Genomic DNA, 15,731 nt, shown 5'->3' with positions numbered 1-15,731 from the left:
TGGATCACCTGAGGTCAGGAGTTTGAGACCAGCCTGACCAACATGGTGAAACCCTGTCTCTACTAAAAATACAAAAAATTAGCAAGGCGTGGTGGCACGTGCCTGTAATCCCAGCTACTTGGGAGGCTGAGGCACAAGAATCGCTTGAACCTGGGAGGGGGAGGTTTCAGTGAGCCCAGATTGTGCCACTGCACTCCAGCCTGGGCGACAGAGTGAGACTCCGTCTCAGAAAAAGAAAAAAAAAAAAAAAGCAACACCAGACCTGACTGAATCAGCAAGCGAAAGATTGAGAGGGATCTTGTAGCAAAAAGCAGAAGTGGAGTCAGATTTTGGATTCATTGTGTGGTTCTCATACTTTTGCATACATCAGAATCACCTGAATGCTTTCTTATGCCCCAGGATGGGCCCTACACCAGGTTACTGGTTTGGTAGCCCCGGGGAGGGACCAGAGAATTTGTGTTAACAAGAAGTCCCAGGGGACCCTGAAGTTTGCTGGTCTGGGGACCACATTTTATAAACAGCTGGCTTTGACAATTAGAGAGCAGACATACAGAATCTGGTTAGTTCACTGACCCACTAGCTGCCTGTCTCCATAATCCTTAGAGTAGCCTTTAAGGCTCACACAGGCCAGCAGGCATCGGGAACATGTTAAATTTCCATTCAGATTCCCAAGAACTCGTTTTTAACTCAGTGGGCCTTAAGCCAGGCCTGGGTTATGGCCCAGCCCTTCAGTCTCAGCATCCTTAGGGGTTTCAGGTTTTCCTCTCCTGCTCATTCCATGTCACACACCTCAGCTGGGTCCTCTGGCACAAGTCAAGGAGTAGCCACAAGCCTGACGCTGACCCTAAGCTTCCTGGGGGCAGTGCTGTGGTTTAATCACACCCAATGCTAGGCTCTGGGCATAGAAAGCTTTTTTTTTTTTTTTTTTGAGACAGGGTGTCACTCTGTAGCCCAAGCTGGACTGCAGTGGCGTGATCATGGCTCACTGTAGCCTTGACCTCCTGGGCTCAAGAGATCCTCTGACCTCAGCTTTCCAAGTAGCTGTGACCCCAGGCATGGACCACCACTCCTGACCAATTTTCTTTTGTATTTTTTATAAAGATGAGGCTTCCCCATGTTGCCCCGGCTGGTTCAAACTCCTGAGCACAAGTGATCCTCCCGCCTTGACCTCCCAAAGTGCTAGGATTACAGGTGTGAGCCACTGTGCCCGGCCGAGAAAGCATTCCTTAAAGCTTTTTTGGTTCCCAGGCATTCAGAACAAATTGGATTTAAAGGATAAAGATTAAAGGCCTTTGAAAATGAAGAGATCAGGGGAAAATGGTTCAGATGCAGAAACTTGTTAAAGGAGTAGCTGAGCTGAGAAGGGAAAGGCATGGTGTTTGGGAGAAGTACCATCACAAGGTGGTGACTGAGAAAAACTCCCATTTTTCACTTTCTAGGTTGATGGGATTTCCTGGCTCTACCATGGTCACACAAGTGGATCCCTTTAGGTCCTCCTGAGGATTATATTATCAGTCCAGCTCCTGGTGTTAATGCACATGATCACAGTAATGCTTTTTTTTCTTTTTCTCAAAGAGATGGGGGTCTCACTCTTGCTCAGGCTGGAGTGCAGTGACACAATCATAGTTCACTGTAACCTCTTAACTCCTGGACTCAAGCAGTCCTCTCTGCTTCCCAAAGCACTGGGATTACAGGTGTGAACCTGTCAAAATCAGTGGCTCATTTATAGAGCTCGATACAGCTGTAATCAAGAAGCAATGCTTTTGCTCTGAGAAACTCCAAAGCCAAATCAATCAAACAAACAACTCAGCCTTAACAAGCATAACAAGAACACTGCCCCACCATGTGGTTCAGTAGGGAATATCTTATGTGTGGAAACTACATTATCCTAACCCTTTCTCCCACAAATAAAGCAAGTTACACAGGAGAAGTCAGTACCACTGGCAATAAATTAATAGATATTGCCACCAGAGACTAGCCCTCTAGAGTGGAATATACAGGCATTTCTAAGAGCCAAGGTAGCTCACCTTGTAATGGACAGAGCAAAGCCACAATTATAGCGTTCCACCTAAAACCCACCCGAGACTGCAGCCTGCTAAAGGGAAAAGACAGGTGACAATGATTAGACATCAAGCCCTTGTTAAAGAAAACCAGTTTATTTTAAAAAGCTCTAAATGCCCTGTGCTTGGTCCCTGGTCAGGGAGAGGTCTCAAGAGTTACTACCTGCACAGGGGCTGAAGGTACAGGGGGAAAGTCAGGTTTCAGTTGGTTGAGTCCTACCTTATCTGTTAGGCTTTTTCTAGAAAGTCTTGCTCTGTCAGTCACCCAGACTGGAGTGCAGTGGTGCGACCTCGGCTCACTGCAACCTCCACCTCCAGGTTCAAGCAGGTCTCCTGCCTCATCCTCCCGAGTAGCTGGGATTACAGGCACACACCACCATGCCCAGCTAATTTTTGTATTATTTTTAGTAGAGACAGGGTTTCGCCATGTTGGCCAGGCTGGTCTCGAATTTCTGACCTCAAGCGATCCGCCTACCTCAGGCCTCTCAAAGTGCTGGGATTACAGGCATGAGCCACCATACCCAGCCCGTGTTAGGCATTTATAAGGAGATGGCAGTCCAGCTCCTGGTGATAAGAAAATGTAGACTCCCAAGATTCATGTTTTAACTTTCTTCATAAGTTAAGCAGAAGTCATTTGCTTCTGTCATGAATTCCAAGACTACAAAGTTTTAAGAGATGCTGGGATAGCAAATGAGGCTTGAATTCTGTGTTGACAAGCCCACACACCTCATTTCATTTAGTATCCAAGAGATAAACACCACCTCTTCTACTCCAGGACTGGCATCTCTGGGCTTTTCTGCCATAAGACCGAATCAGGCCAACTCTCCTTCCTGTAGGATTCGCGTGGTGGGATGCCAGGCAGCGACACCCTTAGAGCAGGAAGTCTGACTGTAGACCCAGCTACATCCCAACCAGTGAGGGTCTGCATTGGGCACTTGGGCCTCCTCCTGAGGCAGGGGTCCAGGGTTCTGGTGCGATGCCCAAGGCAGGGCCGCTTCTCAGCCCTAGCTCTGGGCCAGCACAGTGCCCCGGTTTGGCTGCACCAACTCACAAGCTCTTAGCTGGGGTTGTGGCAGGTGGGGCTCGGCTAGAAACAGGTTAGACAGTGTTGCTAATTCTTCAGCAAAGTCCTGGAATACATAGAAAGATGAGGGAAAAGGCAGCATGTAATAATTCTCAATGGCTCATCCTTTTTCACTAAAGACCACAAGCTGGCTGGCTACATTAGTTTTTCTCAACTGCTCTTCACACTGAAATGGACATGAAGCCTTGTCCGTTCGTGCTCTGGGAGGCTGAAGTGATGGCAGGGAGGCACAGGCTTGATCAGTTTTTGAGTACTACCAAGTGCATCGACTGCATCTTGAAATCATTAGTCCCATTAAAAGATGAATTATTTTGCCCCAAATCATAAAAAAAAAAAATAGCTGATATTAAAATGCAGGTTATTCTAATTTAAAAAACCCACCTAATGGGCTGTGCTGCTTTCCAACTAACTGCCTGCCTTTCGTCCATCTTCCCACTAACACAGTCCCTCATATAATAGCTACTCAAATCGGGACAATTTCAGGGTGGCCCTGAAGACTCTTGACAAAAATCCACTTAGTTTGGCCCCATCACTTGCTTCCTTTCAGGACAGATGGGATATGTAACACCTGTTCTCTCTCCAAGTAAGACAGGAGACTCCTTACCCCTGGCCACTGGGCCTGGTGGAGGCTGCCCAGGCAGGCCTCTATCTCCATCCGTCCCATCAGACCCTTCTCCACCAGCTCCCGGAGCAAGAATAGCAGCAAGTCCCACTGCAAAACACACCGAGGTCAGGGTTGCTAGGAGGATGGCAGAGTGACCCTGATGACACAGATTGAGATCTCAAAGGGCAGAGCTGCTGGGAAGAGACTTGAGATGGATAAATGGAGTCCATTTCTGTGTGGAATAGGAAGGGGAAATAAAGGAAGCAGAGTAGCTCACAGTTTGGGGCAACGGTAGTGGATGTTCAGAGTGTGACTGCAGAGGGCTGAGATGCCTTCTTGCTCTGTCTGACTCACCTCCCTTGGCCTTATGTCTGCCAGAAGCCCCACATTTCTTGGGCTCAGCAGCAGCTGCAGCGGAACCGGCCCCTGAAAGTCTTCCTTCCACAAGGAAAGCAGCATGTGCAGAAGCCTTCGAGCCTGCCCTCTCTCCAGCCTGTACTGTGCCGGGGGCCCTAGGATAGGAATTTGATCTGCAACTGTGGAAAGAGGAAAGCCAAGCTTTAAAAGATGGGGGCAGGCCAGGTGCGGTGACTCACACCTGTAATCTCAACACTTTGGGAGGCTGAGGTGGGCAGATCATGAGGTCAGGGGTTCGAGACCAGTCTGGCCAACATAGTGAAACCCCATCTCTATTAAAAATACCAAAATTAGCCAGGCATGGTGGAAGACAGCTGTAGTCCCAGCTACTTGGCCGAGGCAGAACTGCTTAAACCCGGGAGGCAGAGGTTGCAGTTAGCTAAGATCGTGCCACTGCACTCCAGCCTGGGCAACAGAGCAAGATTCTGTCTCAAAAAAAAAAAAAAAAAAAAAAAAAAAAAAGATGGGGACAGAAGAGTTGTTTCTAATCTTGCTTGTACCCAACCCTGAGATTTGGGGGATCAGGCAAGAGAGGGATTTGATGGAAAGGAACCATACCGAGGAGGGAAGCTAACTCCACAGAGCACTTTGCCAGATGCTGCTCAGCAGGTGGACACAGGAACTGCAGTGGGCGGGGGGAAGAGAGACCATAGGTATCACCGTGCTTACTGCTGTGAGAACTGGCCCTGAGCCAATGTGGCTCTGGTCATCAGGTCTCACACAAGGACACAGAAAAAAGCAGCCCTCGGGTGGCAGATGCCACATCTCACCTGGCGGCAGCGCAGCGTCTGGCCCAGCTGGCCTAGGAGCTGTTCCAGATGCTCTGGGGAGACTCCCTCGTCAGGGTCCCGTGGCCCCACAGCCAAAGAGAGCACGTCCTGTGAAGAGCAGGGGGAGACATCACCCTGTGCTGGGGGCCAGGATGCCACAGAGAATTTGGCTTGGGACAGGGATCAGCCAGTGGAGAGAGGCAGAAGAATGGGCCCCGGGGTATGGTGAGTGAAGCCAAGTTGCCCCTAGACCTGGGACTTGGGCAGGATAATACAGCCAGGGGAAGCAACCACGTGGACAACAAAAGAGGGAACAAATAGAGGTCAGCTGAGGGACAGCAGGCTGCCAGAGCATGGGAAACGTCACTCAACTTGGGACCAAACTGTAGCTAACCAACTCCCATAGGGCATCTTATTCTTGAAGCATGTAAGGAAACCGGCCTATCAGATACCGTCTTAGTATCTTCTGTCTCTCAAGCCTCTCTGTTCGTCTTCTCTGGAGATCTGAACTTTCAATACAGAAATCCTCTGCATATTGACAACCAGTATCAAATGGCCACTAAGCCTCTTCCTCTCCCTCCTACATAATCTCCATTTTTAGTCTTTGCACCTTATAGTCCCTATTCCAACCTCTATTCCTAGATCATTACCCTAGACCAGAACCAAACAGTAAATATTTTAGGCTTTGCAGGCCATAAAGTCTCTGTCCCAACTATGCAACTCTGCTGTTTAGTTGCACAAAAGCAGCCATAGACAGCTTGTACACATTAATATGGCTGCATTCCACTAAAACTTCACTCACAAAACAAGGGGCTGGCTCGCTTCAGTCCATGGGCTATTTCTTGACTCCTGCTCTAGACAGTCTTTGAATTTTAAAATAAAGTTAAGAGAACTGATGGTTTATTCTTACTGCCTATAACTAAACAAGCATCACCTCCCACATAGAACATTTCTTAAATTGTCTCCAATTACTGGGGCGACTGCCTCCTAGAGACTCATTTGCTATCAAGCTATTCACCACCCCACTCTCATCACCATCTGCATAATAAGCACTTAGTCAAAAATGTCCTGTCTGCCCTTTTCCCCTTTTGGATGATTAAAAAGTCAGAGTGACAATTAGGAAAACCATTCAATTCAGCTCTGCCCTACCTAACCCCATTCAGTAATGAGTGAAACAGGGACTAGCTGGACAGCACAGACAGCTACATAAAAATCCTGGAGCTGATGTGAGAAAGGAAAAACCAGGAACAGAGCAGGGGGAGGGAGCAGGGAAGCCAAAGGGAGTAGGGTAGCCGTGTACTTTTATCTCGGAGATGAGGTGGGAGGGGAGGGGAGCATGGTGCTCACAGGCGCGGGAGCAGCCCCTCCGCTCCCCCCGGGCAGCAGGTTCAGGACCCTGGGCTCGAAGTGTGCGACTCACTGCTGCTTTCACCTCCCTCCTGATCAGTGCTGTGGGGCAGAGGGAGAATGGGAAAGGAATCACGGGAGGGCCCTGCACAGGCTCACCATGCTAACCCATGCCTTTTGCTGTTTCCTACTGGCTGTCAGTCCCATCTCCCGCAAAATGCCTCTGACTCTCTGCCAGTCCACTTTTTAAACACTTGATTCAGCCACTCCCCGCTCCAGGACCTTACCTGTGATGTTGGCTGACAGCCAAGCACAGGCTTTCTCTGTTGCAAGCCCTACAGCAATGTTCTCTGCACTGCTCAGAACCTGCGAACCAGAACTACAGTCAGGGGCTAGGGGAGGGCTGGGTGCAACAAGGGATGCCAGAGTCGAGCACTGACCCCGCCCCCACCACCCTCCTGCAGCCTCACACAGCTGTGTGTGCACATGACTACTCCGTGCACCTCCCCACAACCGCCTGGCCTGCTAGCTGCAGGCCTCCCTCACACGTACGGCTGCCGGGGTCTCCTCTGGAAGCAGCGCCCGCACAGCCCCAGGGCTCTTCCTTTGACAGAACCTAAAAGGAGACGGAGTCAGTGGTCTCTGGGTATTTCAGCCCGGCTGTAGAAGTAAATGTCCCGAGTGCACCAAGCTCCTGACCTGGGAGGCTGTACCTTGGAAGGAGGCACCGTTTGCCCTCCCACCCCACCCCAGGTGCCAGAGAAAAGAGAAGCCCAACTGCCAGCCCCATAACATCACACACGGTCCCAAACCTAGGTTTGGCTTTTGTGCCACAGAAGGCCTACAGCCAGTGCAGGGCTTATAGGGGATGGGGGCAGGGAGAAGAAAAAAGGAGGCATGAAGAGAAGAAAGGGAAAAAAGAGTAAGTGTGAAGGAGGAAAGAAAGGACGGAGAAAGCCAAGAGGAGAGTGGATCAAATGGATCAGCGCTGCTTACTCCCGCGCCAGGGCCAATGCCTGGGCCCCATGGGGGCACAGCTGGGAACACAAGATCTCCAACAGCTGGGCTGGGTCTCCCCCTTCCTCTCCCTGTGTCACCAGCTGCTCTTGGAGAAGTGACTCTGCCTGGCGCACCAGATCTGCCACCAGTGTAGCCCTGCAGCAGGGACAGCAAGGTTGGGGGTGGTTGGAGGGTTAATCGGAAAGGGGCTGCAAATTTAAGGGAATTTGGTCAGAAATTTCCTTCAAAATGTGTCAGCCATTTCAGCCCCACACCCACCCTCTGGCTGACCTCAGTTTAGCAACTGAGGAAAAAGGGGAAAAAATGGTAGGGCAATGAGACCAGGATCCTTAACCCACTCTTACTTGATATGTTTGACACAGTTTGATCCAATTCTCTCTGCCACAAACTCTACAGTCCGGCGCAGGGAGGGCGGCTGGTTGTGGAAAAAGGCCTGAGCGAGCTGCGCCTGGGGGGAGGAGGGAGAGGCAGCAAGGCTTCCTCCAGCCTCCCCGCCCCCCCATTTCCCCCACGGCTGTCTCTGCCCTGCCCTTACCTGCAGCCCCTGGCTGGTCTGGGAAGGCTGGGCTCCCAGGCTGGTGGTAGTGGTGGGGGTGATTTTCCTCATGAAGCCCCCACTCCGTCCACTGCTGCCTGACACCCATGAAGCGAGCAGTTTCCGGAGCTCTCCTGCATCAGTGAAGTCCAAGTTCTCAGTTCCTGAACCCTCTCCCCTCCCTAAGTATCATGGACTTTATTTGTGGAGTCAAGAGGCTCAGATACCCAGGAATGACTATGAACGGAGCAATATCCAAGGGAGCTGGGCCAAGGGGGTGCCTTTTGGGTACTCATGGAGGGACAGACCAAGGACCGTCCAGGGAAGATGGGTGCTCACCGATGTAGGGGCAGCAGGTGTAGAGTAGCTGCTGGTCCACCACAGGCGCGTTGTCCTGGGGAGAACATGCTGGTGTCGGCAGGCTGCCCCACCCCCAGTGCACCCAGGAAGCAGGCAGTTGGCAGGGCATTTACAAGGGTTACATCTGCCCCTGGCTGGGCCTCCCCCAAGCAGCCCACTTCCTTTATTCCTGAGTTTCCCATGGCTCTGGCTGGACCCCAACACTCACCAAGCCATGCTCTGGGGCTACTGTGTCCACCTCAAAGGCGTCTGAGGGACCCTCTTCCAGAAAGAACAAGTCCTCAGGGATTGTGGGAATCTGGCAAGACAGTCACAATTCAGGTCAACTTCAGAGACCCCCACCCACCCCACCTCCCGCACGGTCCCAGGGTGTAGGTGCCAGCTTCAAAGCAGCCGCCTCTGAGATGATGGGAATCCCCAGGCCTTTCCTGAACCTTCGTCTTCCAGCCCTTGCCTCATTCGCATTCAGACATTTGCCCACTCCCCATCTTCGGCTGCAGAACCTCCCCCCAGTCTGGACCCTCACTCTGCCCACCTGGAAAAGCCAGCCCAGGACAGCAAGTAGCAGCAGCTTGTTCAGGAAACACATCTTCCCCACACTCTCCTGCGACAACACCAAGCTCCTGAAACATCAGTGGGCAGTACATGGGTTTGAGCAGAAAGGGGAAGGGAACGGAGGGGACAAACGCTGTCACTGGAAACTGGCTTGCAAAAGCAGAACTAAAGGGACTGGGGCCATGTCGGCAAGCAGGATCCCCCCAGCCCCGCCTCCTGCATGGGGACTCTCAGCGGGGCCACCTCAGGAACAGCATGAGGCCAATGAAAGTGCAGATGATTTCCCACTGTACCTCAGGGGAGCCAATCCTGCCTCTCCCTGGGCTCAGTTATGGCCGGGGCACCACACACAGGGCAGACTGCTCGACCCTCTTTATTAATAGCAGGCTTGACCAATGTCCCCTGAGTCCCGAATCCTTTCATCAAGCTTTAGCCTCGTTCCACTCACCGGTGCAGGCGCAGCAGGAGAGTGAAGATGCCCCGGTAATATTCCAGCAAGGGAACAACATGGTCAGCAAAGGAGAGAAACTCCACCAGCCAGGGCACGGTGAGCACTGCCCGGCGGGCCTGCAGCCCTCGCTGCAGCAGAGTCCGCACATCCAGGACCGGAGGGACCTGGGAGGGCCAGAGCTCAGTCAGAAGGCAGGTCCCTAGGAAGGGCTGGGAGATGCCCTTTAACCTGCCTGGTTTCCAGAATAGCCAAGGAAACCAGTCAGCTTCAGTGCCTGGCTGGTCCTCCCTGCTCCCTCCTCACCAGAATCCCCGCCCATTCACCTGGCTCCTGAGGGCCAAAATGGAGTCCTGAAGCTCACCGGTCGGGGGAGGTTCAGGCCCCCGGTATGGCAGGAAAGCCACAAAGCCCAGGAATTTAGCCAAAAGTCTCAGGCTAAGAAGCACCACGGCAAATTGCTTCCGCTCACCCTGCATGAAATCAAGGGAAGTAAAAGGTCCAAGCATGAAGCTTCCAGAACAATTCCCGATCTGTTATAAAGTTTTTCTTGAACATACTCCCTTCCCTCCTGGGTCAGACCCCATTATTTCCCTTGTTCTGTTTTCAGACCTGCCAGTCTACATCTGACTCCCCGTCTTCATCACTGGGCTCATGCTGGGGCAGGGCAAGGCCATTGAGCTCCCGGATCTTCAAGCTCAGACTGTCCATGAGATGCTGGTTAAACTGGAAGCTGAGAAGAAGGGGTGGGTGGGGCATAAGCACTGGAAGAGGTACAGGAAGAGCCATAATCGAGAAGGGGCACTCCAGAGGGAAGGGAGCAGCAGGACAGACAGGGAGGCCCAGGAGCAACGAAATCGCCCATGTGGGTGACAGAATGAGAAGTGCAATGAAGCCAGCAAGTTTGAGCTGGAAGGAGCCTATCTCCAGGCAAAGGAGACTGGAGAACTATTTACCTTTTGGGAAGCCAAACCTTTCCTGGCCTCTGCCCCATTCCTTGCAAGACACAGGGGAGCCTACCTGCTGGCACTAAGGATGAAGTCCCTGAAGAAGCCTTGACAGCCTGGGAAGGTAGGGGGTGGGCAGGGCCCCCCACTGCTCTGAGGAGCCATAAGCCGTTCCTGTAGGCGCCACAACCGCCCCAGCTTGTCAGCTCCCAGCATACTCAACACATCTGGGGCCTCGCCCAAGACGGTGCCCCCAGCACCACCAGGGCTCTGACACATCTGGGGTGGAAGAGGAAGGAGAGAAATTAAAAAATCAGTAAGTGGGAGGGAAGGACTGAACAAAAAATAAGGAGAAAGTAATGAACATTTAAGGAATGCCAACTGTGTCAAGTGCTTTAGAAAGATTTTCTGAGATGTGAATTACAGTATTGTTTCACAGGTGAAGAAACTGAAACTCCAAGGTTAAGCATGTGCCTAGGGTCACTAGAGCTGGGATCGGAAACAAAGCTTGACTCCTTACTAAGCCTGGGCTCTTTCCCACAGCACAAATCAGAGGGAAGGCAGCAGCAGGCTGGGGGAGCTGCAGGGCCCAGGATGTGTCAGAGAGAGTGCCCTGGCTTTTCTTTGGCCACTGGAGTTTCAGCCACTCCGCGAGGAGAACTCTTGTTCAAATTCCAGCCCAGGACCTGCCAGGCTGTCCGCCCTATCCCAAAGTGCAGCCGTTACGTGGCTGCCTATGATACCTGCTGTTTAATGTGGATTAATCTCTTGCTGGGGCTGTTACCTGGAGTAGTTGTTTTTGGAAAAGCCGAACAAAGTGGCTGTGGCTGCAGGCTGCGGAGAGCTGACCCATCATGGCCCTGAGGAATAGAAGGCGGGAATGAAGCGTGTGGGAAGGAGGGAGAGGGAGAAAGGTCTGAGAGAAGTAGCCAACCCCTGGACTTCCCAGCCCTTTACCAGGGACTTGAGCAGACTTCAGCCAGAGCCAGCCTGCACAGGGACACTGAAGGCAAGGGACACTCCCTCAGCACCAAGGTCCTCCGAAGCTAGAGGTGCACTTAACCAAACAAGAAATCATGCCACCCCTCCCGTCTTCAGCCACACTAACGGGCAGCGGGTTTCATGAGCAATGTGAAGGGAGATGACTGGACTGAGGTTCGCGTTCTGAGCCCAGGCATCTACCTACACAGTGACCAGACTTGCCCAAACTAGAGGATGGAGAAGATGGAGGCTGGATGTGTCTAACCGGTGACTTGGGCAAAAAAAAAAAAAAAAACTCAAGCAACCTGGGTTAAGAGCTTTGGACTTTCTACGCAATTGCCACTACAGAACAAGGATAAGACACCTGTGAGTGGAAGGAGCTGGAGAGACACATCCCTTTCGAGTAGAGGTAGAGTTATCAATAACTAAAGAAATTTCAGAGGATAGAAGAAAACAGCTAATGGCTGGAAGGAGCGGGGGAAAAGCCTTCCCTCCTCCCTCCTGCCACCGAGCAAGCACTGAGCTACTCATTGCCAGGCACAAGAAAGACAAGGTCTAGCACCCACCTGATTCTGCTGCCCAAGCCCTTCTCAAAATCCCAGCCAGGCTCCTCATGGTGATCTTCCCACTCTCGCAGCACCTCATAAAACACATCCCTGACGCATAAGAACGCCTGATCAGCCGAGGCACTCACTCCCACCACTGCCTTCCCGCCCCGGAAGAACTGAGGACAGGACTATCCACAGCCCACCCACCACTTTTTTTTTTCTTGGAGATGGAGTCTTGCTCTCGTCACCCAGGCTGGAGTGCAATGACGCGATCTCGGCTCACTGCAACCTCCGCCCCCCTGGGTTCAAGCGATTCTCCTGCCTCAGCCTCCGGAGTAGCTGGGATTACAAGTGCCTGCCACCACACCTGGCTAATTTTTGTATTTTTAGTAGAGACGGAGTTTCACCATGTTGGCCAAGCTGGTCTCAAGAACTCTTGACCTCAGGTGATCCGCCCCTCAGCCTCCCAAAGTGCTGGGATTACAGGCGTGGGCCACCGAACCTGGCCAGCAGCCCCATTTTTAAATTTCTCCAGAGTTCTCTACATGATGACAGTAGTGCTACAGACCAGCAGCACACTACAGGCTTCATGTACTTCTGTGGGCAGTGACAGTTCATCCTGGCACACTCTGGCCTGAGAACCCTGAGGCTGAAACCATACACCTGTGAGATAGCTGGCTAAGCGCCGGGGTTCACAGGTGCACAAGTGAATGAAGTCAGGTGGTCCCTATGATGGCCGGCAGGAAGGACCTGGGGGGACTAACCCACCACCTGTTAGTGCCAAACTCCTAATTTCTATGAAACCAAACCGCTGCCTATTCCAGAAAAATGTCATCTCATTCCCTCCCCCAAAAAGTCCCTTTTCTTATCACCTCTGTTTCTTAAAAGTATGAAAGGCTCGGTCACTGGAGAAGTTGGCACGATTGTCAGTCTCTGGCTGAAAGGAGACAGCCTGAGCAGAGGGAGGCATCGCCAGAGAGACCTAAAATACAGCAGGAACGTTAGGGACCGCAGGGTCATGCTGAGAAAACGTCTCCCTCTTATTCTTGCCCAGAGTTAGCTCACATTACACTTAAGTGTCGTCAGCAGGGTTGCCTGAATTTATGAAAGCTAGGAAGGGTTAGGTCCAGGCTAGTGGGCAACTAAGCTGGGGTCACTACCTTGGCAACACTGCCCTCATAGGCAGCTCGAAGGCGGCCTTGCAGAGCTGGTGAGAAGCACAGCAGCCGCTCATTCTCAGCCAGCAGCTTCAAGGTCCCTTTGTCCAGGTTGGAAAGAACCCTGCAGGGACAAGAGCACCTATGACTGAGACCGGAACACAGACTGCAAGTAGGAAGCCAGCACCTCCACACCACAGAGGATCTCTAAGGCATGGCGCAGGTATACAAGCCCAGATATGTACTGCAAGGTCATGGGCCAAGGATCAGAGATAATGAAAGTAAAGGGGAGGATATGAGACTTTACAGAGCAAGGACCAAGACAGCAGGACAGGAACATTACCCAGAAACCCAAAGCTCAGCTGCCAATACCACAGGGGTCCATTTCTTTTTCTTTTTTTTTTGAGACGGGGGTCTCTGTCACCCAGGCTGGGCTGCAGTGGCATGATCTCACTACAGCCTGGACCTCCCAGGCTCAGGTGATCCTCCCACCTCAGCCTCCTAAGTAGCTGGGATTATAGGCGCACTCCACCACACTCGGCCTTTTGTTTGTTTGTTTGTTTTGTTAGAGATGGGATTTTGTCATGTTGCCCAGGCTGGTCTCAAACTCCTGGGCTTAAGTCACTGTCCTGCCTCGGCCTCTCAAAGTGGTGGGAATGCAGGCGTTAGCCACCACACCTGGCCCCATCTCATTCTTTTAGGGACTACATTCATAGCCTTAACACAAAATTAAAGATTACAGGTAGGAGGAGGTCCAGGACCACTGCCCCTGTGTTAAGCACCAACATATATCCCAAGCAGCCAGAGAGCTAAGCAGATGATGAGAATGAGGCCCAAATGTCTCAGCCAGGGAAACTCACTGAAAGTGACACTCCAAAACCTGCACTGCAAAGAAGACACAATCGTGGATGCTTTGGAACAGTGGACTTTCCAGGGAATCTAGAAGGACAGTACCAAGCTGTCAGTTAACAATGGTCCCGTTTCTAGACCCCATGTCTCAAAAGGAGGCTTGCTCACTGACCTAGGACAGCTGGACTTAGTTCAGTGTCACTGTCCTTGGCAGTCACCATCCTCCGGGCAGTGAGGAGCTGAAAGACGAAGAAAAGCTCCAAGAAGAGGTTTGGTACCAGGTTCTCTAGATAGATACAAAAAGAAATCCCATGGTATGGGCACCATTTGGAGCCAAGGCTCAGTTCCAGGTGCCTTATCAATTCTCTTACCCAGCAGTTCTACAAGTATCTCCACTCCAGCTCCCTCTGCTCTCACTCACCAGCAATGCACGAGGAGTAAACAAGGGCTACCAGCTCCAGGCGCTGGCGGGAAGACACTCTGGCAGGGTCCGCAGGTTCATCTGTGAGGCTTCCTGTCCGGCTGGGGAGGGGCGACCCCAATTCTGGGGTGGGACAGGTGGGGGTAGGTGACTGCTGCAGCTGTTTAGAGCTATGGAATAAAGAAATTTCATGAGCAGTCAGCTTGGCTTCCCTGCCACGGCTACACTCAGGTCCCTCCAGAGAAGATACCAACAGCCCAGGAGACAAACCCAGAGTCCCCAAGAGGGAAATCAATTTCAGGGAAAACCCCTGAAGATCCCCCATAGCGAGGAGGCCGACATCCCCAGGAGCGGCCAGGCCATACCGCTCCTTCCTGAGCATCTCTCGCTCCTCTTGCAGACTTCTGCACCCTGGGGGAAGGCCAAGGCCCCAAGGGCTAGTGTCCAGGGCTGAGGGTTGGGAACTGGGGACACAGCTGATTGGGGGTGAGGTGAAGCAGGTCTTGGGCTTGGAGAGTGACCGCTCTTCGCTCACCGGAGTTGGGTTGATCCTGCGAGAAGGCTTCGTCCTGCTGAGAGTAGCCACAGGTTTTTCTCAAATTCCTATCTTCAAACATCTCCCCTCCTCCACCGCAACAGCTAAACCTCTTGCAAAAAAAAAAAAAACCCACCAAAACCCTCACCATCACCCCCAGCCTTCTACCCATCCTGGCGCTCCACTGCGGAGCGCCAAGCCCGAATGACTGACTCCCCAGAGCCTTCGTGGTACCCATCTCCTGCATGAGAGCTGAGTCTCACCCTGTAGGGCCGGGGGGGACCGAGCCTACGGGAGGGAACTCCTCCAGGTTGCTGAGGTTTGGCGGATCATACAGCGTGAGGCTGGGGCGGCTGGGGCTGCCAGAGCCCCTAAGCCTCCGGCCCCCGGCTCCGGGCAGGCTCTCCCCGCTGACCCCCTCCTCCAGGCCGCGGCCTCCACGCTCGCGGACCGGCCCCGGGCCCCGCCTCCTGCCCCCGCGGCGGGCCAGAGGGGCCTCGGCAGCGGCGCTCAGGGCCTCGGTCGGAGGGAAAAGCTGGCTGCGCGCCCCGCGGCTGCCCCGCGGCGGGCCTCCCGGCCTCCCTGGCAAGGCTGCCGAGGCGCCCGGGGCTTTGGCGGGGGTCGGGGGCCCCTGCGGGAGGACGCGGCTGCTCTGCTCCCTCAGGAAGTTCAACAGGAACGGTACGAATTCTTTCCGCAGGGGCCGGAGTGAGCTCAGCGCGGCCGCCTCCCCGGCGTTATCCTAGGGCAGAAGCACAGGTGGAGGGGCGAGAACGTCAGCCGCCGGCCCGGGGGCCGTGAGCAGCCGGGGCCGTAGGGCGCGCCTCGGGTGGGCGGCCCGGGCAGCGGCGCCCAGTTGGAGTGCACTCGGCCCGGCTGGCAGCCAGGCGCCCTAAAGGAAGGGGACTGGAGGGCTGGACTCCGCTGCGGGAACCGGCTTCGAGTCAGACCTGGGGGCGTGTCAGCGCTGTTACCTCCGAACCCTGGGTGCTGCGCGCGATCCACCGCACGACGGCTGCGACCGACACCTCTTCTCGCAGCAGCGACTCCAAAACGGCCGCCATCCCGGTCGGGGCGCTCTGGGGCGACTGCG

At 53.3% G+C, this 15,731-nt stretch overlaps 1 protein-coding gene across 5 annotated transcripts; it reads right to left on the bottom strand.

The window, feature by feature from the left end:
• Positions 1-2,140: 2,140 nt before the first annotated feature.
• CDAN1 (codanin 1) lies at positions 2,141-15,731 on the bottom strand. Of its 5 annotated transcripts, none has more exons than XM_030814225.1 (28): positions 15,613-15,731; positions 14,902-15,380; positions 14,469-14,675; positions 14,104-14,273; positions 13,855-13,968; positions 13,694-13,772; positions 12,837-12,957; positions 12,549-12,658; positions 11,695-11,784; positions 10,932-11,007; positions 10,221-10,426; positions 9,813-9,933; positions 9,527-9,673; positions 9,201-9,367; positions 8,733-8,820; positions 8,406-8,495; positions 8,177-8,231; positions 7,838-7,971; positions 7,647-7,750; positions 7,279-7,437; positions 6,835-6,898; positions 6,570-6,648; positions 6,236-6,384; positions 4,936-5,043; positions 4,724-4,787; positions 4,103-4,284; positions 3,749-3,856; positions 2,141-3,190 (listed from the first exon to the last, which is right to left on the bottom strand). In XM_030814225.1, the coding sequence occupies exons 1-28, from the start codon at positions 15,700-15,702 to the stop codon at positions 3,065-3,067; spliced, it is 3,687 nt and encodes a 1,228-aa protein (XP_030670085.1). In that variant the 5' UTR covers positions 15,703-15,731; the 3' UTR covers positions 2,141-3,064. The 5 variants fall into 5 exon arrangements, with proteins under 5 accessions (XP_030670085.1, XP_030670082.1, XP_030670083.1 ...); XM_030814222.1 differs by having other exon boundaries at positions 15,589-15,727; XM_030814223.1 differs by having other exon boundaries at positions 14,469-14,672; positions 15,589-15,727.

This window comes from Nomascus leucogenys, chromosome 6 (genome assembly GCF_006542625.1).
Source record: "Nomascus leucogenys isolate Asia chromosome 6, Asia_NLE_v1, whole genome shotgun sequence".
In the NCBI taxonomy this organism is placed as follows: domain Eukaryota; kingdom Metazoa; phylum Chordata; class Mammalia; order Primates; family Hylobatidae; genus Nomascus; species Nomascus leucogenys.
This window is presented reverse-complemented; position numbering and strand designations above follow the sequence as displayed.

Excerpts from the sequence above, each read along its gene's own strand:
- CDAN1 (XM_030814222.1), bottom strand. The coding sequence starts at position 15,702 with ATGGCGGCCGTTTTGGAGTCGCTGCTGCGAGAAGAGGTGTCGGTCGCA. Across the intron at positions 15,381-15,588 it reads CAGCGCTGACACGCCCCCAG|GATAACGCCGGGGAGGCGGC; the intron begins GTCTGACTCGAA and ends CTTCTGCCCTAG. Across the intron at positions 14,676-14,901 it reads GTCCCCCCCGGCCCTACAGG|CAGGACGAAGCCTTCTCGCA; the intron begins GTGAGACTCAGC and ends GGCTACTCTCAG.